At 39.8% G+C, this 24,961-nt stretch overlaps 1 protein-coding gene across 1 annotated transcript in view; it reads right to left on the bottom strand.

The window, feature by feature from the left end:
* Positions 1 to 24,961, bottom strand: part of LOC133665349 (immunoglobulin superfamily member 3-like) — a 346,105-nt gene that overhangs the window by 99,613 nt on the left and 221,531 nt on the right. Inside the window, 2 exon segments of the mRNA XM_062070626.1 lie at positions 3,943 to 4,362; positions 19,445 to 19,852. Coding sequence (XP_061926610.1) covers positions 3,943 to 4,362; positions 19,445 to 19,852 — 828 coding nt within the window.

Genomic DNA, 24,961 nt, shown 5'->3' on the forward strand with positions numbered 1-24,961 from the left:
AAGAGCGGCCACTCTGCATTGAGTATAGACACGCATAGACAATTAGCTGTATTTTAGCTGCTTACAATCTTAGGCCCCTTCGACACTAAGCCGGCAAATGTTATCCAGGGTAAATCTCACCTAACCTTATCCTTGTCAACACACACACAATGGTCGTCTAAGTGACAAACCACACAGGTCTACAGGATCTGAAGGTTCCAGGAACTTTCAATTCCTAAACTATTGTTGGAAAAAGTCATCAAATTACGAGGCAGTTACACTTTCTGTCCCTCGCTCAATGAGTACTGTTCAGTACGCCTTTTTATCCTAGCATAAATCTGATTAGGAATACATGTACCTTACTCTCCTAGATATCGGGTCTTGAGACAAATTTCATCCTATGACTTGTTCGCTCTCTCCTAAATTGGTTCTTCAGGTACCACAGGGATGTTCTTCCTACCTGCATCATGAATTATGTATTGTGCTGTTGAGCCATACAAGACTGGACTAAATTGGGCCGGTGTGTATTTGTGTGTCTATTTGTTGTTTAACTTCAGCCACTAATTGGGCTGTGTTTTCTGCATCTGTGTGGCACAGAGGTGCAGTGCAGGTGATGTGGACAGTGTAATGCCTCCACAGAGGGAAAAACAAGTTCAAGCTCTCTTTATCACACTTTCCCATTCTGAATCCACGGCCTCTGTTCCTTGCCTCCCCATCTTCCTGCCTTCTTCCACATTCTTTCTTCCTGTGGGATCTTTAGCAATCCATTAGGAGACCACACCCTGATGTGCACATAAATGCCCACGTCTGCACACACATTCCAATTAGTAGCTAAACCAGAGAGCAATTAGAGCAAGCAGAAATCCTCTAAACCAGGGGTGTCCAAAGTACGGCATGGGGGCATTTCATGGCCTGCAGCTTGTTTTTTTTATTGGCCCATAGCACATTGTAAAATAGGTATAAATAACGAAGAAAATCTTAAAAAAACAAGGGGAAAACCTAAAAACACAATTATTGTATACATAAGTACAGGATATTATCAGTATACAGTGAAAGGTCGACTTACAAAAACTTTTACATTTACCAACCACAGACAGAATAGAAATATGCTTTGTTGTACAAACCTTGTTTCCTTGTACAAACGTTTAATCCACCCTCGGGTTGTCCCGATATTAATATTTTGGTACCGGTACCAAAATGTATTTCAGTACGTTGATACTTTTCTAATTAAAGGGGACCACAAAAAATGGCATTACTGTCTTTATTTTAACAAAAAATCTTACGGTACATTAAACATATGTATCTTCTTGCAAGTTTGTCCTTTTCTTTTATTAGTAAGTTAGCAAACAAAGGCTCCTAATTTAGCTGCTGACGTATGCAGTAACATTGTGTCATTTTCCATTGTATTATTTTGTCAAAATTATTAAGGACAAGTGGTAGAAAAGGAATTATTAATCTACTTGTTCATTTACTGTTAATATCTGCTTACTTTCTCTTTTAACATGTTCTATCTACACTTCTGTTAAAATGTAATAATCAATTTTTCTTCTGTTGTTCGATACTTTACATTACATTTTGATCACACCACAAATTTGGGTATTGATCCGATACCAAGTAGTAAATCATACAATGTACATAATTTAAGTTCCCATGTGTCCAGGGACATATTTCTTGAGTTTATAAAACAATAATATGAATTTTTTAAAAAGTAACAAATATTTTGTGATGATAAAAAATATCGATGTAATCATAGTAGTATCGACTAGACACGCTCTTGTACTTGGTATCATTACAGTGGATGTCAGGTGTAGATCCACCAATGGCGTTTGTTTACATGTTGATGCCGGTGAGCTACGGTGTGTAGTGAAGCATGTTTAGCTATTCCTCGTCCTGCAGGGAGGATTCTTGTAAGAAACATACTTTATTTGTCGCCATGGAGGCGAGGATTAGTGATTTAGAAGTAGCTAAAACAGTCGAGGTTTCTGTGGTTTATCAGTTATACAGTGCTCAATACCAAGGTAGAGCGGAATAAATGTTAGGTCAGGAAAAAACACAAGAGGCTCCCGGGGACCCAATCAAGTCATAAAAACGGGGTCCCACAGTAAACAAATGATAAATGTATGCATTATCCTGTTATATCTCACATTCTATATTGTGTTTTGGAAAAAGGGTGTCATAAACGTTACTTAATTCATTAAAAAAAATACAAAAGAAAACACATTTTTATGTTTATGTAAATGTATTCAGTTATAAACATTCATCAACTTCAGATCCATCCGTCCATTCTTTTTTTTATGTTGTTTTTTTGTTTGTTTTTTTCTGCCCTTTTTGACAAAGAAAACTATGTGTTTTTATGGCAAACACAAAAAATATGCTAAATCTTCCACAAAAAATATTTCTCAGAGTGGAGTACTTGATGTGAAGTAATCGAAACCTTGTATAGGTCAATAATTCATAAAAACATTTATTTTGATTCAATATTATGTTTTGAGCAATGAGAGTTTTAAAGAAAAAAAACAGCTTTGTTTTATTAGTCAACATTGCAACTTTTTTTAAATTACAATTTACCTGTAAACTTTTCCATTCCACTTGTTATTTTTTTGTTTATTCTAATAGTATTTTTAGAATGTTCCGTGGGCCTTTAAAACGTTAGCTGCGGGCCGCAAATGGCCTCCGGGCCATACTTTTGACACTCCTGCTATAGATAATAAAACATTTCATCTAATAAGTCTAACGATAAAAAGCAGAGCTTGGCGACGCATGCGCGTTTATCATAACGCACAGTCAGCATCTCTGCTTCAGTAAACAATGATGTCACTGTCAGCGATGCGAGCGACACTTGCTAACTTGTCAGCCACTTCTCCAAGAGACTCCTTTTGAACACTCATCGCACATTAACACTTCAAAAGGCACCCATTTGCCCCGTTTGTTGACCTGCAAAGTATGTTTTTGAGGTGGAGGAGTCTGGTCGTGTGCTGGTTAGCTTGAAGCTAACAGCTAGCCTGTCTCCACCTGTGCGCTTGCTCCCGCTGTCAGCGCACAGGCACGTCCTCGCTCTCCTGGCCAGAGAGAGAGAGAGACGTACCGGTCCTCAAGTGACGGTGTAATAAGAGCGCACCGTCACAATAAACAAAAGAAAACATCGGCGGAAAGCGATAATCGATAAAAAAAACAAAAACAAGTAGAGATGTCCGACAATATCGGGCTGCCGATATTATCGGCCGATAAATGCTTTAAAATGTAATATCGGAAATTATCGATATCGGTTCGGAAATTATCGGTATCTGTTTCAAAAAGTAAAATGTAGGACTTTTTAAAACGCAGCTGTACGGAGTGATACACGGATGTAGGGAGAAGTATGGCGCGCCAATAAACCTTAAAGGCACCGCCTTTGCGTGCCGGCCCAATCACATAATATCTACGGCTTTTCACAAACAAGTGAATGCAAGGCATACTTGGTCAACAGCCATACAGGTCACACTGAGGGTGGATGTATAAACAACTTTAACACTGTTGCAAATATGCGCCACACTGTGAACCCACACCAAACAAGAATGACAAACACATTTCGGGAGAACATCCGCACCGTAACACAACATAAACACAACAGAACAAATACCCAGAACCCCTTGCAGCACTAACTCTTCCGGGACGCTACAATATACTCGGGGACGCACAGACTGACGGAAATGTGTGTCCTTTCTGATTTCAATGTGTAAAAAGACACAAAAAGTGCGTTAACTCCAACACTGGGGTTGAGTTTTTTCTTGCCCTGGTGTGGGATCGTTGTGGCTTGTGCAGCCCTTTGAGACACTTGTGATTAAGGGCTATATAAATACACTTTGATTGATTGATTGACCTTTTGAGCAGGTAAAAAAATGAAAATGACCCCTGTACACTCCTGATTTAAGCCTTCAGATCACTCTCTATGTGTGTTTTCAGTATGACAAGAATCAGCTTTACCTGGTTGCAGGACGCTGATTCCGAGCAGGTTGGAAGTGCGGTTGGCCACTCTGCTCCAGCTGTTGTCGTAGTTCTTCCTCCACAGGACAGCGGTGCACTGGTACTTGCCGGCCTCGCGACGTCCCGCCCGTGTCACCGACAGCCAAAAGTTGGTGTTGGAGTGAGAGCGGTCCACGGTGGTACGGGTTCCCAGTCCCAGCAGCTGCGCCCCCCACTTCAGCGTGCCCTCTCGGGTGAAAGTCACCAGCTCCTTGAACTCGCCCTCGTCGGCCGCCTCCATGCCAGACGGTATGAAGCGCCAGGTGACTGAGGTGGGGACGCGAGGGTTGTGGCGGGGTTTGACCAAGCACAGGAGCTCGAAGGAGTCGCCGAAGGTTACAGACGGGGTCCGTGACGAGGCTGAGACCATGAAGGAGGACTCTAGTGGGGGTAGAACAGAAGAGATGACGATTAGACACCAGGCTTCATGAAATGTGTCAGGCTAGCAGCTAAACTTACTCAAATAAATAAATCACAGTCGTGCAACAACAATTTGGACACACACTTCTGAGTCGCTGCACACAAAAAGGTGAACATTTGCCAAAACATGCACCCCTTCTCTGTCTCCTGCCACCTGCCACCTTTCAGTATCGGACAATTTTCGTGAAAAAGTATTCCCTTCGGCTATTTTTTTTTTTAAAGCAGCTTGCAGCTAATTATGTTTTTCCATACACAGTGCGAAGCCGCTCCATTAAGCTAATAATAATCACCTCTGCATTTCGTTGTATCTTATGTAGCCTTATCACTGGAGGACGAGGCTAAATTGGTTACACAGAGCAGGCCCCAAACAGGCATGTTAATTGCTAAGCTAGAATAAGGAAGTGCTTAGTAAAGTTTAAGAAGTGTAAATGGGAGCTCTTTATAGCAGACCAGTGTTTCCCATAAACTGCCAAGATACCTGTGGCGGTGGGGGCGTGGCTATGGGCGTGGTCACCATGACATCATCGATGTTTGACAGTATTTCCACATTCACCCATTCACACACTGATGGCGGGAGCTGCCATGCAAGGCGCTAACCAGCAGCCATCAGGAGCAAGGGTGAAGTGTCTTGCCCAAGGACACAACAGACGTGACTACGATGGTAGAAGGTGGGGATTGAACCCCAGTAACCAGCAACCCTCCGATTGCTGGCACGGCCACTCTACCAACTTCGCCAAGCTCTGCCCCTTTAATTAGTGCATACTAAATAATTTAGCTCTAGCCTACTACTACAACCATATTATTTACCAGCAACATAAAGTGAAACAGAGGCAGAGGTGTCCTGCCACAGTCAGTAACAAATAAACAGAAAACTGTAGTGGTCAAATACAAATAAGGCAACAAGAGAAGTATCCTACACTTCTCTTTTGTAAAGTAAATCTGAACAGCCTATATGGGCATCTACATCAACTATATGATTTGCCTGAGAAGCTGGACAGGACAAAACAAACAAAAAACAAAAAACAAAAATATATTTTTAATTTTTTTAAAAATTTGTGGCTGACGTAATTCTTTCGTAAATAAATAATAATAAATGAATGTGTGGGAAACACTGCAGACAGTAAGCAGTTATTGACAGAAAATTAAGTAGTCGGATAAGAGTTTAATGACAAATAAAATAACTGTTAATGCAGGATATTTAAGTAGGGCAGACCGATCTATACATTGGTTGTGTAGACATCAGGGGTAATATCAAATTAGTAGTAAATAGTAGTTTTTGTGTAGTTGTTGTCAAACAATTTTAAAAGAGAATAAGGAACTAGTTTAAATATTGTGTTGATATTGAAATGTCAATATAACTATAAATCAGTCTGTAGTGGCCAGTGCCCTGTACTTTGCAGTGGTTTGTTGGGGGAGCAGCACCAGCAAAAGGGACTTAAACAGGATTGACAAATTGCTCCGGAAAGCCGGCCAAACTATTGGCACACAGTTTGTGACAGGAGGACACTGGACAAACTGCTGGCCATCATGGACAATCCTGCCCACCCACTCCACCAGACACTTGAGGGATAGCTCATACTCCAACAGGCTTCTTCAGTTTCTTTCCCACAGTGTTCGATTCAAGAACTCCTTCATTCCACACTCCATCCAGCTGTATAATCACTCGCCATACAGCAATAGATGATATCTGTCTATTACCTGACCGCTTCTATGTTAGCTACCTCTCTTTGTTTATAATGTGTATTTTCTGCTGGATCTACTCTATTTTATGCTGCAGCTGTTACATATACTGTAATATTGTACATGGTAATTGTTATATATTGTATATATTATATAAAAATATAATATATCAGTATATATCAAATACTGTATATATAATATGTAAATATTACATATGTTTTATTTTATATTGCTACTACGGTACATTTTTAGTCTACTTTATACCTGCATTATAATTTCCATCCTTACACTTTGCATCATTTGTAACTGAGCTACTGTGTTGAATAATTTCCCTTGTGGATCATTAAAGTTTGTCTAAGTCTAAGTCGAAGTATTGGCCGATTTTAATCATGAATGATCGGTATAGGAATGGGCAGCATTAAACTCTGATCGGAATATCCTGAGTTAAATTGCGGCCCACTGTACCTTCAGGATGGTTAGCTGAATCACCACAGAATTTAGTGCACACTTTTAGGGGATTGTTGAGCACATGTGGGTAAAATTTAAGCAAAATTGGTTAAAAAAAACAAGCAAAGTGTCACTCTTCTCTGATTTGAGAAAAGTAGGTACCGTATTTTCCGCACTATAAGGCGCACCGGATAATAATCAAATCAAATCAAATCAAATCAACTTTATTTATGAAGCACATTTAAAATTTACCACAGGGGTAGCCAAAGTGCTGTACAATGGGCAGGTTAAAAAATAATACGAGAACCGAGCAAACACAACACAACACAAACAGAACACGATAAAAAATAAATAAATAAAATATAAAAACATAAAAACAGGTTCACAGCAGGTGTATTATGGGGCGCCACTGCAGGATGGATATCACTCAGTGTTAAAAGCCATGGAATAAAAGTATGTTTTTAAGAGAGATTTAAAAACAGGAAGAGAGGAGGCTTGTCTAACACTCAGAGGTAGGTCGTTCCAGAGCTTGGGAGCAGCAGCAGCGAAAGCTCTGTCACCTCTAAGCTTCAGCCTTGTGTCCGGGACCGTCAGTAGCAGCTGATCGGCTGATCTTAGGGATCGGGTGGGGCAGTAAGGCTGAAGGAGGTCGGAGAGATATGTTGGTGCGAGGTTGTTTAGACATTTAAAAACAAATAAAAGGAGTTTAAAATTGATTCTATAACGCACAGGGAGCCAGTGAAGGGACGCTAATATAGGGGTGATGTGCTCACTTCTGCGGGTCTGTGTTAGCAGACGAGCAGCAGAGTTCTGCACGAGCTGCAGGCGGGCGAGGGAGGCCTGGCTAATGCCTACATACAGGGCATTGCAGTAGTCAAAATAAGGCGCACCTTCAATGAATGACCTATTTTAAAAATGTGTTCATATATAAGGCGCACTGCATTATAAGGCGCATAGAATAGACGCTACAGTAGAGGCTGGGGTTACGTTATGCAACCATTAGATGGAGCTGCGCTAAAGGGAATGTCAACAAAACAAATAGTGATTGTACTGACACTTCTACTTGCTGCTCTCTGTTCAACAACCCACTGTTCGAGTTTGTCCTCCAACTGTAGCCATCTCGCTTTGTTCCCTCGGAAACTCTGTTTAGTCTTCTTTACTTGGCGCAGGTCATCATGTTGCTTCCTTCACTTCCGCACCATTGATTCGTTAATGTTAAATTCTCTCGCTGCTGCTCTATTCCCGTGTTCTACTGCGTGACTGATCGCCTTAAGTTTAAACTCTGCGTCGTAAGCGTGTCTCTTAATAGGAGCCATTTTTGGGTCTTTACATAAAGTTTAGGTCTCGCAACTACGGTAATCAGCCGCCTACTTCATTTTCCCCCGTAGAAGAAGCCCTTCTTCTTCTACGGTAAGCAGCCGTAGAAGGGGGAAAATGAAGTCGGCATAGTTACCGTAGTTGCGAGACCTGTTGTGGCTCAATATTGGTCCATATATAAGGCGCACCGGATTATAAGGCACACTGTCAGCTTTTGAGGAAATTGGAGGTTTTTAGGTGCGCCTTATAGTGCGGAAAATACGGTAAGTAAAAAACAGAAGAACATTTGAGTAAAACATCACAAATATACTGAGCTTGGAGAATAATCGTTAATTACTTATATTTGTGTCTCTGTTGCTCATTTTATAGAAATGTATACATGCAAACCAGTAGAGGTGGGAATCTTTGGGCACCTCACGATTCCATTATGATTACGACTCAGGAGCTACGATTAGATTAAAAATCGATTATTGATGCATCTTTCATTTATGTAGATTGATGCAGTATTACATTTCTGTTCCGTTCCACCAAATAAACGTTTATCACTTGCAACTTTAAAAATATAACTCATTTGGAATAAGAAACAGTTAAATTAATTCCCACATTTATTAAATTAATTACAATGTGTCCAAAACTGGACCATAAGTGCCAGATAGTAAAGGAATTGGTCGGATCTCTCGGTGAGCCAAATTTTACTACTGTCTGCATTACTTTATTTATAATGAATACATCGATTATCGACTATTGACGTTTACTAATCGATTCAATAATCTTCCATGTCCGAATTGCGATGCATCTACAAATCGATTATTTCCGCCACCTCTACAAACCAACAGATGGCGCTAAGTGACTTATCGCTCAGAACATTTTAAGACAGTGGTGAATCTAACAGTCTGCAAGGTAGGGATGTAACGCTATAAACATGTACCAAAATTACCACAGTTATTATTTTCACAGTATTGTTGAACCTGCTCAAAAAGTATTTATACACACACTAAAATATTTTGACCGAGTTTTTTTAATAACTAAAATAGACACACACTGTTAAAACATTTTGCATGTTTTGTGTTACTAATGCTGCACTGTTGTAGTCTTAGTATTTGATCTGTTTTAATGGCTAAGCTTTTGGTTTTTTTAATATTGATTTTTACTGTATCACTTTAAGATTTATTTTAATAAAAAGTGAATAACAAAATAAATCTATTATCAATAATTATTTCTGGCGGCCGTTGTGGCGCCCTACTCTGTTCAGCAGTCCTTGAACACACCATTAAGATACCTCTATCTCGTATTCCTCTGAGTATAAAACGATCACTCTGTTTTAAGAGAGCACAGCAAGTAGGTTCAATTAGCACAATTGAATATCTTAGTTGCTCAGACAGTAAAAAGTTTATATCATTTTAGATTGGGGTATGTCGTTTCTTAATTGGGATAGGCGTTGATGTCTCTTGTTTTCATTTTAGCATTTAAGCTATCTATCTTAATTGTCAGTCTGAGTTTTTTAAAGTGCAGTTATGAATCAAGGTTTTTTTATCATTTAAAATTGACACAGTAATACTAACTGTCGGGGGTTTTACTTTACTAAATGCTGCAAAATATGATTTCATTTTTCATTGCAATTTAGGAGTTCTTTTATTGACATTGAATGATGACATGATTTTTTTTAAATATTACAAATATTTTTCCAAAAACATATCTTCAAAAACAGGCAATGTCTTATATTCCATTGTGGTAAATACAGGAATAGTGACTTTTCGTATTTACTAGGCAAATAACTATGATGAAATGTTACAAATAGGGATGTCCGATAATGGCTTTTTGCCGATATCCAATATTCCAATATTGTCCAAGTCTTAATTACCGATACCGATATCAACCGATACCGATATATACAGTCATGGAATTAACACATTATTATGCCTAATTTGGACAACCAGGTATGGTGAAGATAAGGTCCTTTTTTTTTTTTTTAAATAAAATAAGAGAAACAAATTAAAAACATTTTCTTGAATAAAAAAGAAAGTAAAACAATATAAAAACAGTTACATAGAATCTAGTAATTAATGAAAATGAGTAAAATTAACTGTTAAAGGTTAGTACTATTAGTGGACCAGCAACACGCACAGTCATGTGTGCTTACGGACTGTATCCCTTGCAGACTGTATTGATATGTATTGCTATATAATGTAGGAACCACAATATTAATGACAGAAAGAAACAACCCTTTTGTGTGAATGAGTGTAAATATGGGAGGGAGGTTTTTTGGGTTGGTGCACTAATTGTAAGTGTATCTTGTGTTTTTTATGTTGATTTAATAAAAAATAAAAAATAAAAATGAAAACAAATGAAAAAAAACGATACCAATAATAAAAAAAACGATACCGATAATTTCCGATATTACATTTTAAAGCATTTATCGGCCGATATTATCGGACATCTCTAGTTACAAAGCAACAAAAAGCCACCTGATTATAGTCCAGTTCCCAGAATCTATAAATGCTATTGTTCTAAGCCATGGGTGTCAAACTCATTTTAGATCAGGGGCCACATGGAGAAAAATCTACTCCCAAGTGGGCCGGACTGGTAGAATCACGGCACGATAACTTAGAAATAAAGACAACTTCAGATTGTTTTCTTTGTTTAAAAATAGAACAAGCACATTCTGAAAATGTACAAATCATAATTCATGTGTTTTTTGTTTTTTGTTTTTTTACACTTACATGTTGCGGTTAATAGTATTCGATCTTTATTTGTCGTTATTTATACTTTCTGAATACATTATGAGATAATGTTCATCAGTCAACTCATTGGTGTTAATTTTCAATCTATCAAGATTAAAAAAAATAGGTAACACTTTAATATGGGGAACATATTGTAAGTAACACAGACTTAATTTAGAGTTATCTAGTTAGGGTTGTTGTATAATAAGGCCATGAAGAATAAGGCATTAATAAGTCCTTAATAATGACTAATTAAGAGCCAACATGTTACTAATTTGCATGTTAATAAGCAACTAATTAATGGTGAATATGTTCCCCATACTAAAGTGTTACCAAAACATAATATCAAAATCAAATTACAGGATGTTATTTATGTAGTTTGCTAATTTTCCTCAACTGGTGGACTAGCATCATGTGTTTTTTTGTTTTTTTTTTACATATGTAGCATCATCTACAAAGATACAAAGAATTGCTTTTGCGACATCTAGTGGACACATTTAGAACAGCGGTTTCTTTCATTCAAAAAATGTGGCTCTTTTTTATACTTAGCAAAGTCAAGTAAAACCTGTCCGCAGGCCTGACCACACCAGTTCATCCAAACCAGACTCTGTCATCCATGTCTTCATGGACCTTGCTTTGTGCACTGGTGCACAGTCATGTTGGAAGGAAAGGGCCTGCTCCAAACTGTTCCCACAAGGTTGGGAGCATGGAATTGTCCAAAATGTTTTACTGTCCTGGAGCATTCAAAGTTCCTTTCTGGAACTAAAGGGCCAAGCTCAACTCCTGCAAAAAAACAACCCCACACCATAATTCCTCCTCTACCAAATTTCACACTCGGCACAATGCAGTCCGAAATGTACCGTTCTCCTGGCAACCTCCAAACCCCGACTCGTCCATCAGATTAGTCAGACCCGCGGGCCGTACGTTTGACACCCCTGTTCTAAGCACTTGTCGAGCTACATAATTATTGCGCTAAGTGCAGTATGTACAGGAAGTGTACGAAGACACATTTACAGCATGTTGGATCACGTTTCTGTACGCGAGCATTTCTGAATGTGTTTCACTCACGGCCAGAGCGTGCCTGAAGATTAACAGCGATGCAAAGAAAACACAAGGGAGAGATTTCCTTTAAGCACCAGTGTTCGATCTCCACCCATCTCCTCGCAGAGTCGAAACTATGCTCATTAAGGCTAAAAATGTTCACTTATTGCCACACATTAGGATGGATTGCGATCCATAAACAATCCGACTTCCAAGTCTTGGCTATTTCAATAAATGTAAAATGAGGAACTATAAGTCACTATGTAGGCTTTCTTTTTCTCCCTCAGTGTCACCGCTTGCCTTCTTTCTGTCTCAGCCATCCTACCAAAATCCTTCAGGGTGTGTAATCAATGGCTTTCATTCTAGTCCACTTGACCACCGCTGTAAAAGGTAGCCTGGGGTGTTGTTATTTTCTCACTGACAAAAAAACAACCTTGCACTGACATTTTTACTGAAAGATTTCTCAGGGTAAAAAAAATGACTTGTCGTTTTGTTTACTTAGAAAAAGAAAACCGCAGAGGGGGTGCGGGTGATTCTAACATTAGCCGTGAGCTAGATACCACTGCCTTTAGATACAGGGGAACATGTTTAACTCGACAATCCTCGGATTGACTAAGACTAACGGCTGTCGACCTAACCGAAAATAGCCAATGCTCGTACATTTACCATAGACATAAAGAGCAACTATGTTGAGCAAATATACACTACCGTTCAAATGTTTGGGGTCACATTGAAATGTCCTTATTTTTGAAGGAAAAGCACTGTACTTTTCAATGAAGATAACTTTAAACTAGTCTTAACTTTAAAGAAATACACTCTATACATTGCTAATGTGGTAAATGACTATTCTAGCTGCAAATGTCTGGTTTTTGGTGCAATATCTACATAGGTGTATAGAGGCCCATTTCCAGCAACTATCACTCCAGTGTTCTAATGGTACAATGTGTTTGCTCATTGGCTCAGAAGGCTAATTGATGATTAGAAAACCCTTGTGCAATCATGTTCACACATCTGAAAACAGTTTAGCTCGTTACAGAAGCTACAAAACTGACCTTCCTTTGAGCAGATTGAGTTTCTGGAGCATCACATTTGTGGGGTCAATTAAACGCTCAAAATGGCCAGAAAAAGAGAACTTTCATCTGAAACTCGACAGTCTATTCTTGTTCTTAGAAATGAAGGCTATTCCACAAAATTGTTTGGGTGACCCCAAACTTTTGAACGGTAGTGTATATGCAACTACATTGCCACAAGTATTTGGTCACCTGCCTTGACTCACATATGAACTTGAAGTGCCATCCCATTCCTAACCCATAGGGTTCAATATGATGTCGGTCCACCTTTTGCAGCTATTACAGCTTCAACTCTTCTGGGAAGGAAGTCCACAAGGTTGCGGAGTGTGTTTATAGGAATTTTCCACCATTCTTCCAAAAGCGCATTGGTGAGGTCACACACTGATGTTGGTCAAGAAGGCCTTCTATGGGGTTCAGGTCAGGACTCTGTGCAGGCCAGTCAAGTTCATCCACACCAGACTCTGTCATCCACGTCTTTATGGACCTTGCTTTGTGAACTGGTGCACAGTCATGTTGGAAGAGGAAGGGGCCCGCTCCAAACTGTTCCCACAAGGTTGGGAGCATGGAATAGTCTAAAATGTTTTGGTATCCTGGAGGATTCAAAGTTCCTTGCACTGGAACTAAAGGGCCAAGCCCAACCACTGAAAAACAACCCCACACCATAATTCCTCCTTCACCAAATTTAAAACTCGTCACAATGCAGTTCGAAATGTACCAATTGCCAGATGGAAAAGCGTGATTCATCACTCCAGAGAACACGTCTCCACTGCTCTAGAGTCGACGTGCTTTACACCACTGCATCCGCCGCTTTGCATTGGACTTGGTGATGTATGGCTTAGACGCAGCTGCTCGGCCATGAAAACACATTCCACGAAGCTCTCTGCGTACTGTATGTGGGCTAATTGGAAGGTTACATGAAGTTTGGAGCTCTGTAGCAACTGACTGTGCAGGAAGTCTTTGCACTATGCGCTTCAGCATCCGCTGACCCCTCTCCGTCAGTTTATGCTGCCTACCACTTCATGGCTGAGTTGCTGTTGTTCCCAAACTCTTCCATTTTCTTATAATAAAGCCGAGAGATGACTTTGGAATATTTAGGAGCGAGGAAATTTCAGGACTGGATTTGTTGCACATTCTTTCACAAATGTTTGTAGAAACAGTCTCCTTCCCTAAGTGCTTGATTTTGTACACCTGTGGCCGGGCCAAGCAATTAGCACACCTGATTCTCATCATTTGGATGGGTGGCCAAATACTTTTGGCAATATAGTGTAGAGTACCATTTACCTCCATATGTACACAATTTAAATGGAATGTATTTTGTTGTGGAAAGCGAATCGAAAAGAGAGCTGTGAAGTCTACCATAAAATAATAAATTGTTTGTTCCTTTGTTTGTTTTTTATTGATTGTGACAAACACAAATACACGTGAGCGATAATTCCGAAGTTGATAATAGAACACGTGTCAACAGACACTGAACTTTTTTTTTTTTTTTAATAGAAAAGACCCTAGTGGAGCTTAAATTTTATGTCAACCATAAAATTATGATATCAAACATAATACCATATCAACATGGTTTTCAATATACAGTGCATCCAGAAAGTATTTACAACGCTTCACTTTTTTCACATTTTGTTATGTTACAGCCTTATTTTCTAAATGAAATACAAATTATTTTGTCCTCAAAATTCCACGGACAATATACCCCATAATGACAATTTTTTTGCTCAACAAAATATTGAGCAAAGGCTGTGAATACTTATGTACATGCAATTTGTTAGTGTATTTTTGCTTTTGTTTTAATACATTTACAAAATTAAAAATTAAAACTTTTGCACATTGTGTGTAGAATTTTGAGGACACAAATTAATGTATTCTATTTTGAATAAGGCTATAACATGACAACGTGTAAAAAGTGAAGCGCAGATGCACTTTAAATAGGTTCCACAACAGAAGTGCTGATTTGACAGTGGTGACAATTTACAACTGATATGACACATGATAAAACATTTAGTAGTCGTATAGTTTTATTGCCAGTGCAGAAATTAGCAGCTAGCTAGCTGTTAGCTGACTAGCATCTAAGTGTTATGAATAGTAGCTTTTTATTGGCTATCATTTTACCTTTGCACTCAGGTGACATTTAATGTTAAAAAAATACAACTTTAATTAACATAATTGTCATTAAAACTAACAATTTAAAGTATTTTATTGTTTCAACAAGTTATTACTTTTACAGTTAAAATACTACTAATTATTTCAGACATTGCAAAATGTGGTGAATTAATGGAAAAGAAAGTTTGAACATTTTGAAAAGTATTCATTACTGACAACTAAGAAAATGTGAGCTTTTGCATAAGATTGTTTGAGAAATGTAAACGCTCTCGTAACATAACATTTTGCAGCATTTTGCCACTCGTGTCGCTTTAAGGTAAAATATACCCGTTAAAACTCATAATTTAACCAATAATTTGGACGTAACTATCAAATTATCCTAGCGCTAGTGTCAACTACGGTTGTACGGTATACCGGCACTAATACTAATGAATCATATTCGGTACTATACCGCCTCTGAAAAATACCAGTTCCCCAACCCCTCCCGTCGTGTCATTGCTGGTTTACGAGCAGACAAGCATGTTCGGCAGTGCACAATCACAGAGTACTTACAAGCAGACACAGTGTGTAGACAGAAAAGGGAAAACGGACGCATTTTGGCTTAAAAACTAACAATAAAGGTGAAGTCATAACACTGAAATGCCCACCAGAATAGGTGCTTTACGACATGGCTAGCTAGCTAGTGGCTAAAGTTAATCCGCCGTCGGCAGTGTTTTAGCTACTTCTAAATCACTAATCCTCGCTTCCATGACGACAAATAAAGTATGTTTCTTACAAGTATCATCCCTGCAGGACAAGGAATAGCTAAACATGCTTCACTACACACCGTAGCTCACCGGCCTCAAAATATAAACAAACGCCATTGGTGGATCTACACCTAACATCCACTGTAATGGTACTTGCTGTAATGATACCAAGTACAGGAGCGTATCTAGTCAATACTACTATGATTATGTCTATATTTTTTGGCATCACAACATCTTCTTTTGTTTTTTTATTTATTTATATTATGTTTATAAACTCAGGAAATATGTCCCTGGACACATGAGGACTTTGAATATGACCAATGTATGATCCTGTAAAGACTTGGTATCGGACTGATACCCAAATTTGTGGTATCATCCAAAACTAATGTAAAGTATCAAACAACAGAACAATAAGTGATTATTACATTTTCATAGAAGTGTAGATAGAACATGTTAAAAGAGAAAGTACCAGATATTAACAGTAAATGAGCAAGTAGATTAATAATTCATTTTCTACCACTTAATAATTTTGAAAAAAATAATATAATGGAAAATAATACAATATGTTACTGCATAGCAGCTAAATTAGGAGCCTTTGTTTGTTTACTTACTACTAAAAGACAAGTTGTCTTGTATGTTCACTATTTTATTTAAGGACAAACTTGCAATAAAAAACATATGTTAAATGTACCCTAAGATTTATTGTTAAAATAAAGTCAATAATGCAATTTTTTGTGGTCCCCTTTATTTAGAAAAGTATCTAAATCATTTTGGTATCGGTACCAAAATATTGGTATCGGGACAACACTAGTGTCAACTAATGCTAATCGTACCAAATAATTTTGGGTGAATTCCCAACTCATAACATTATGTGAGAAAACTAACTGTTCCTGAAAAAATCCTTGCAATGTAGTGTCAACAGTACAGTAGATGCAAAGACATCTGATACACATGCAATAACGTAAATAAAATAACTCAATTAAATACGTAACACAAGTCTAGTTATTATTTATGAAAACAATATATTACATTTGAAACCAATCCAATGGTATAAGCAAACTGCTGTACCACACAGTTTCACTACAGCAACAACATTAACAACCCCCCCAAAAAAGAGTCTCCCAGTGGGCATCTTTCTCTTATGCCTTTCAGGGCTTTTGTTAGCACGGAGCGTGAGTCCATTAGGAGGCTGTGAATTCAATTAAGGTACAGTGACCATATATAATATCTGCAGCATTAGGCTGTCAATCGATTTAAGGTTCAAGTCACAGACTCAAGTCAGACCTAGAGACTAGGCTGTGCTGAGTAGGCCACGTCAGAAAAGAAAGGACGCTATTATTTTATATTTTTCTAGGTGTTAAAAAAAAGAATCAAACTGTATAGGGGGTTTGGATCCTATAATACGTTTTGGGAGAGAGAAACCCATAAAGCAAAACAAATAGGAGATCAAATACAACACACAAGAAAATGACCGTCACAGGACAGCACACAGTTCTAATCTACAAACATGGAGGCATGATGTCAAGGAGAAAAACTCAGGGTCTAGATAAAAACACCTTTTTTTTTTTAAACTTCAAGCTAATGTTTCTGCCGAGAACTAACAAATAGCCACTTAAAAAAAACGGACATCTCCGCTTCGCAGTGACACTGATTTAATCCCTGGGTTGTGCTCCAGTGGTTTTTCAGTTTAACTCTGCAATGACTGACTGAGACTGTGGTACTGAATTTCCATTCTAACCATTCTAATTAATCTGTGCATAAGTGCGTGTGTGTGTGTATGTGTGTGTGTGTGTGTGTCCATAATGATTGTCACTGCTGCACACCACACTTGAGGAGAGGGCAGGTGGTGTGACAGGGTGTCCTAATAGTTTTTACCCCCAAGGCAGAACATGAATAAACCATGGAGTAGGCCTACTGTACTCTATATGGACATAAGTAATGGGACACATGGTGCATCCACCAACACTGCAACTTTTGGCTCGACTTAAGCCTGGTGTATACTCTCGTGTCGTGTAGCTTGCGTAGGAGACACCGTCGTCGCCCCTAAATGGTAAATGGGTTATACTTGTATAGCGCTTTTCTACCTTCAAGGTACTCAAAGCGCTTTGACACTATTTCTACATTTACCCATTCACACACACATTCACACACTGATGGTGGGAGCTGCCATGCAAGGCCTTAACCACGACCCATCAGGAGCAAGGGTGAAGTGTCTTGCTCAAGGACACAACGGACGTGACGGAGTTGGTAGAAGGTGAGGATTGAACCAGGAACCCTAAGGTTGCTGGCACGGCCACTCCCCCAAACGGCTCCTACCCTGCGTAGCCTACCGCGTAGCCTACGTGCACCTCCCATAAGTCCTAGGTTTGCGTCGCCGGCGACGCAGAACGCAGAGCTATCATTTGGTCAGTTTTTGCCGTGGAGGGTCCCTGATGATGTGGTCCTGATGGCTTCATCTGGCCAGGATCTTCAGCTCTCACTGAATCGGTTTGCAGCAGAGTGTGAAGGGACTGGGATGGGAATCAGCACCTCCAAGTCCGAGTCCATGGTTCTCTTCCGTAAAAGGGTGGAGTGCCATCTCCGGGTTGGGGAGGAGATCTTTCCCCAAGGGGGAGGAGTTCAAGTACCTCGGAGCCTTGTTCACGAGTAAAGGAAGAATGGATCGTGAGATCGACAGGCGGATCAGTGCGGCGTCTTCAGTAATGCGGACGCTGTATCGATCCGTTGTGGTGAAGAAGAAGGCAAAGCTCTCAATTTACCGGTTGATCTACGTTCCCATCCTCACCTATGGTCATGAGCTTTGGGTTATGACCGAAAGGACAAGATCACGGGTACAAGCGGCCTGGTGGCGGAGCTCTCCCTTAGAGATAGGGTGAGAAGCTCTGTCATTCGGGGGGAGCGCAAAGTAAGGCCGCTGCTCCTCCACATTGAGAGGAGCCAGATGAGGTGGTTCGGGCATCTGGTCAGGATGCCACCCGAACGCCTCCCTAGGGAGGTGTTTAGGGCACGTCCGACCGGTAGGAGGCCACGGGGAAGACCCAGGACATGTGGGGTAGACTATGTCTCCCGGTTGGCCTGGGAACGCCTCGGGATCCCCCGGGAGGAGCTGGACGAAGTGGCTGGAGAGAGGTAAGTCTGGGCTTCCCTACGCAAGCTGCAAAACTAGATGTTTCGTAATCGCTCGACATACATCGCGACAATAACTGATAGTCTACGTTGCCAGTCCAAATGCTTCCCCCGAGTAATACAAAGCACACGCTACCTTTTTTATCACATCCACGGGAGCCCACATTCTTGTTGTTTCCCCTTCGACAAATGGACAAAGTTTTTTGGTAAGTAGAATCACAGCTGACCTGGACATCAGCAGCACACTCATTGACAAACATATCCCACCAGGCTGCCATTCTTCAAAGCCTTATCCAAAAACGTCGCTCAACATTGCTATGTTGCTGTCTGAGATGTGGCGTATCCGAAACAGCTGCAGTCGCGCGTTTCCTTCTCTTAAGGTATTCATGTGTGATTTCTACAAGAACATGTACAAGTAGAAGTAGGAGAAACACGGGCATGTCGGGATGATTTGCCTCCGTCTTTCTAGTGTTTGCCTCTGAGTGGAAACCGGTTGTCGCTGGCTGTGGCGCGTTCTTTCTGACGTCACTTCCTCTCCGAACTTTGTTTATAAATGATCAATGAGTCCATACCGAGCTAAGAGCCAAAGATTCAAAAAATAGACGGCGCACTTACCCGTGTCAAAAAATATCCAAGGAGGGGAACCTTAAACGATGGGTTAGTGTGGCTGACACAGGGTTTAGGCTAAATAGTTATTCGTTTAAGGAGTTAACCGGCTTAATATAGACAGGGCCTAAGAAACACTGGTCTAAACAAACAAAAAACATGCAGCAGAGCAGTTTAGACTTACCAACAGTTTTGACTGTGATAGTCTCCGTGGCAGATGTCTCTCCAATCTTCCCCCAGGTATGCTCAGGTTCAGTTCCCGTTTTAAACCACTCTGTCACAGTGCATTCGTACAAGCCCTCATCGTCAGGCAAGGCGTTGTACACGGAGAGCGTGAACGTGTCAGCCCCCAGCCTCTCCACGCGTATATCGCCGTAGCTGGCGCGCTCTTTGTAGGCGTCGCTGTGCCGCACGGTGCCATCGCGATCCAAAGAGGCTAGCTCCTGGGCCAGACCGTCTCCCTGCTTGTCAGTCACCTGCCAGACCACAGACAGTGGGCCTGTAGTGGAGTGGACCAAGCAAGTCAATTGCACCATGTTGCCCTCCAGGACCTCGGAAGAGTTGCTTGATAACAACACGGTGATGTTGCTCTCTGCAAGGAAACAGAATAAAAAATATAGTTCAGGAAAATGTGAACGCTATGCGGACCAAACACAGAGCAGTAATGGTAAACGGTAAATGGGTTATACTTGTATAGCGCTTTTCTACCTTCAAGGTACTCAAAGCGCTTTGACACTATTTCCACATTCACCCATTCACACACACATTCACACACTGATGGAGGTAGCTGCCATGCAAGGTGCTAACCACGAACCATCAGCAGCAAGTGTGAAGTGTCTTGCTCAAGGACACAACGGACGTGACTAGGATGGTAGAAGCTGGGAATTGAACCAGGAACCCTCAGGTTGCTGGCACGGCCACTCTACCAACCGCGCCACGACGTCCTGAGCCGTAATCTGAGGGTTCTGAGTTGAGGATGTCGTTGTGGCTTGTGCAGCCCTTTGAGACACTAGTGATTTAGGGCTATATTAACAAACTTTGATTGATTGATTGATGGTAATGAGCTTTATTTGGCTAAGTGGAAGAGCTAGCATCAGAGTTGCTGGTTTCAACCATTAAGTTGGGTTAAGTAATATGTCAAAATATAACTTTAAAGTATATTTTGGAAGCTCTTTGAAGGTTGGAAATATAGCAAAATATAATAATACCTTATGTAGTCAACCTAGCAGAAGGTGTTTTTTGGGGGGTTTGGAATATTTGAGACGAATAATGATGTAACCTGTCATAAAAGCTGTCCAATTAACTCCTTACTTAATGCATAACCCTCACCTCCCAGGGAGTGGAACAAGGGGATGGGTCAAATGCAGAGGGTAATTTCACCACACCTAGTGTGTGTGTGTGAGACTATCAGTGGTACTTTAACTTTAACATATTGTGTGGCCCTCGACTGGGGTTGTGCAATATAGACAAAACATAAACTTGGCTGGCGATAGAGCTTTTAATACTATCGTCATATCGTGATAATGCATGTTGATGACAAATTCTAGCTGTGTCCCACAAAATTGACAGCAAGTAATTGACAAGTAAACAAACACGTCTTTAACTAGCATTTAATGTCCCTCAACAGGGCAAAGCCACTTCTAAGTCAGTGATTCTCGCCTCAATGGTGAATCCAAGGAGTACTTGGTATTGGATCGATACCCAAATTTGTAGTATTGCCCAAAATGTATATAAAGCACCCAAACAACAGAAGAATGAGTGCTTAGTACATTTTAGAAGTGTAGATAGAACCATGCTACAGTAACCAGGTATTAAGAGTAAATAAGCAAGTAGAATAAAAATAGTTTTGAGAAAATAACAACTGGAAATGACAATATGTTACTACATACGTCAGCAACTTACCATGAATTGATTACGTGGACCCCGACTTAAACAAGTTGAAAAACTTATTTGGGTGTTACCATTTAGTGGTCAATTGTACGGAATATGTACTGAACTGTGCAATCTACTAAAAAAAGTTTCAATCAATCAATCAAAACTCAATTAGGAGCCTTTGTAATTATTAAGAATAATAACCATATGTGTGAATGCTTTGGAGCATTCACACATATGGTTATTATTCTTCTTCTTCTCCAGATTTTGGCGCGCTCTACCTTCCACAATTTTCACCCTATTCAAACCGTTCCAACTTCAAACTGTTCAGCCTATTCGGGAATTCGGGCTTTCTCTTGAAAAATTCCAAAAATTCCCAGATTTCCCAGAATTCCAGGTGTTCCGGGACATTTTTCCCATTTAAAATGAATTGGGCATTTTTCAAACTTTCACTATTTCCACATTTTTCGACCTATTCAAACCATTCCACCTTCAACACATGCCACCATTCTGGAAACTCAAACTATCATTTATCCAAGTTCCTGCTTTTCCAAAGCCCTATTTCCACCCTTTTTTCTGGCGACTACTCCTTCCACATTTTTCAACGCATTTCAACCGTTTCACCGTCCAAACATTCCTCTTAATCAGGGAAAAACAAAGTTGTTTTTTGAACTGGAAACATTCCCTGTTTTCCTAAAATTTCAGGAATTCCGTAACACCATTTCTCAATTCAACATGTTACTACTTCAACATTTCTCGACAGATATGAGAAGTTTCAAGATCAACCATTTCAACTCATTCAGACCATTCAAGTTATTTACAATTTTCAAAAAAATTCCAGATTTTCTCGAAATTCCCAATTTTTTCTGAAATTCCCATTGAAATCAATGGGACATTTTTCAAAGTTCCACAGTCCCCACATTTTTCATCTGATTCAAACTGTTGCAACTTCAAAATATTCAGCCTGTTCAGGAATTGTGTGCTCCCTTTCAACAATTCTAAAAATAATTCCCGGATTTCCCATAATTCCTTTTTTTGGCATTTTCCCCATTCAAAATGAATTGGCCATTTTTCAAACTTCCACAATTTCCACATTCTTCAACCCATTCAAACCATTCCACCTTCAACACATCCTGGTTACCAAACTACCATTTTTCCACATTCAACAGATTTCCAGGAATTCCCGTTTTTTGGTAACCTATTTCCACCCTTAAGTTCGACTAATCCTTTCACATTTTTCAAACCATTTCAACCGTTCAACCATCAAAACACTCCTCATATTCAGGACAAAAACCAGGTTTGTTAACGATGGATTCTGATGCGTCATCTATGTTGCTGCTTCTTGATCTTAGCGCTGCTTTTGATACTGTCGATCATAATATTTTATTAGAGCGTATCAAAACACGTATTGGTATGTCAGTCTTAGCCTTGTCTTGGTTTAACTCTTATCTTACTGACAAGATGCAGTGGCGTCTCCCATAACAATGTGACATCGGACTATGTTAAGGTAACGTGCGGAGTTCCCCAGGGTTCGGTTCTTGGCCCTGCACTCTGTAGGAACTACATGCTGCCGCTAGGCGACATCATACGCAAATACGTTGTTAGCTTTCACTGTTATGCTGATCACACCCAACTCTACATACCCCTAAAGCTGACCAACACGCCAGATTTTAGTCAGCTGGAGGCGTGTCTTAATGAAATTAAACAATGGATGTCCGTTACCCACATATGCGGTCCTCTCCAAGGTTTCTCATAGTCATTCACATCGACGTCCCACTGGGGTGAGTTTTCCTTGCCCTTATGTGGGCTCTGTACCGCGGATGTCGTTGTGGCTTGTGCAGCCCTTTGAGACACTTGTGATTTAGGGCTTTATAAATAAACATTGATTGATTTATTGATTGGTTATGGAACTAGAAAAAATTCAGGTTTTCCCCAAATTCCAGGAATTTCGCAATTAAAAACTGTTACTAATTCAACATTTCTTGACCGATTTAAACAATTTTAACACCAACCAATTCAGCTCATTCAGGACATTCATGCTCCTAACCATTTTTGAAAAAATCCCGCTTTTCCCAAAATTCCCAAATTTTCAGGAAGTTCCCATTGAAATGAATTCAAGTTTCACAATTCCCACAATTTTCAGCCTATTCCCAACATTCTAACTATTTCAGCGTTTAAACAATTTCAACATTTAAACCATTTCTACATTCATCATACGTTCCATTAGCATTTCAGTTCAGCGTCAGCTCTTCAACAGTCAAACCATTCCAACATTCAAACTATTCTTACATTCATACTACATTCTGTCAGCATTTCAGTTCAACTTCAGCATTGGATCATTCACACGCATTTCCTTCAGGAATTGCCTCTTCTAGTTATACATTATTATCTATTGTCATTTATTTACAAAATAATATACCGGAATATATAATGTTATCGCAGGAACCTGCAATATATATCGCAATATAGATTTTAGGCCATAGCGGCCATTTCTACCCTCTACTTAACCTCATAGGTAGGTGAAATTGCGCCCCACGCAACACGCGCGGCTAATATTAAAATATATAATTGCAATCTTAAATCCAACTAGAGAAACCATAATACAAAAAGGTGCAAACATAAACATTACAGCACAACAAATTGGGCAACAAAAAGAGCAACTTCTTTGAAGCAAGTGGAATTATCTCTATCAATACCTTGGGGAACAACAATCAAAATGTACAATTTGTGTATTCAAGACTTTAGGCCTACCATAGCATAGAGTCACTATAGCTGCTGGTAGAAAGAGTTACAAATGTTGTCATGAAGTTAAAATGTGATTCTGAAGCCCCGCTTACACTAAGCCGGATAAGGTTATCCAGGGTAAATCACACCTAACCGTATCCACACACAACAATTAGGGATGATACTCGAAACCGGTTTTCCCGGTTGTTTGATAAGAAAAGAACCGAGTCCTCTGACTCGAATCCCTTTTTGAGAACCGGTACCCGTTATCGAGACCACTATAGTAAAGGAAAAGAGTTGATTCTTTATTCGAATCCCGTCCCGACCAGAAATGCTCCGTGGGACATCACAAGAAATGACGTCACGTAGCTCAGTCATTAGGTGCAGATAGCGAAAGCAGGAAAACAATGGACGGGAAAAAGCGCTCCAAGGTGTAATAAAGTTCAAAACAAAAGCTATAATCCATCGAATAACTTTACTGAGAGATTTTAGCAGGGTAAAACACATGACGAACACTTTTACGACCAACCGGAAACATAGCAATCAGGCTAGCAACGCACCTCCTTTACGGCAGCTGCCGCAACGTTCTTAAAACAACCGCAGCACATACATATATATACAACGTATCTCCCTTTTTTAACTTTTGTTTTTCTTTCCTTGTAAACAAAACAAAATCACACTGTAGATGTGTTGTCGGTCTAATTATAAATAATGCAGACGAGGCGTGTTGGCTGAGTTCTTGACGTTTACTTTCACAGCGTGGCAACATGCAACACTTTTCGGGGCTACCACGCATGCTCGTAACTCCCGTTGCATGCTGGGTAGTGTAGTTGTAATATTCTCTAGCTCATAACATTTTTCCCCCTATAAAGAAATAATGTTAACTCAATAAAGTGTATTTCTTTTTTTTAGCTTTAACTTTTCATTTTTTAGCATTGTAACCACATTTGCAAAGAACTTTTCTCTTCATAGAATTTTCTTTCAATTAAGAAATAAAGTGCAAAAATGTCAAAGCATCATAACAAACAGTTATGTCAAATAGCAGCAGAAGTGCACTTTTTGGAGAGCTGTATTATTTTCAGTTTTGTGCCCAAGGGACTGATTT

Source organism: Entelurus aequoreus, linkage group LG14 (genome assembly GCF_033978785.1).
Source record: "Entelurus aequoreus isolate RoL-2023_Sb linkage group LG14, RoL_Eaeq_v1.1, whole genome shotgun sequence".
In the NCBI taxonomy this organism is placed as follows: Eukaryota; Metazoa; Chordata; class Actinopteri; order Syngnathiformes; family Syngnathidae; genus Entelurus; species Entelurus aequoreus.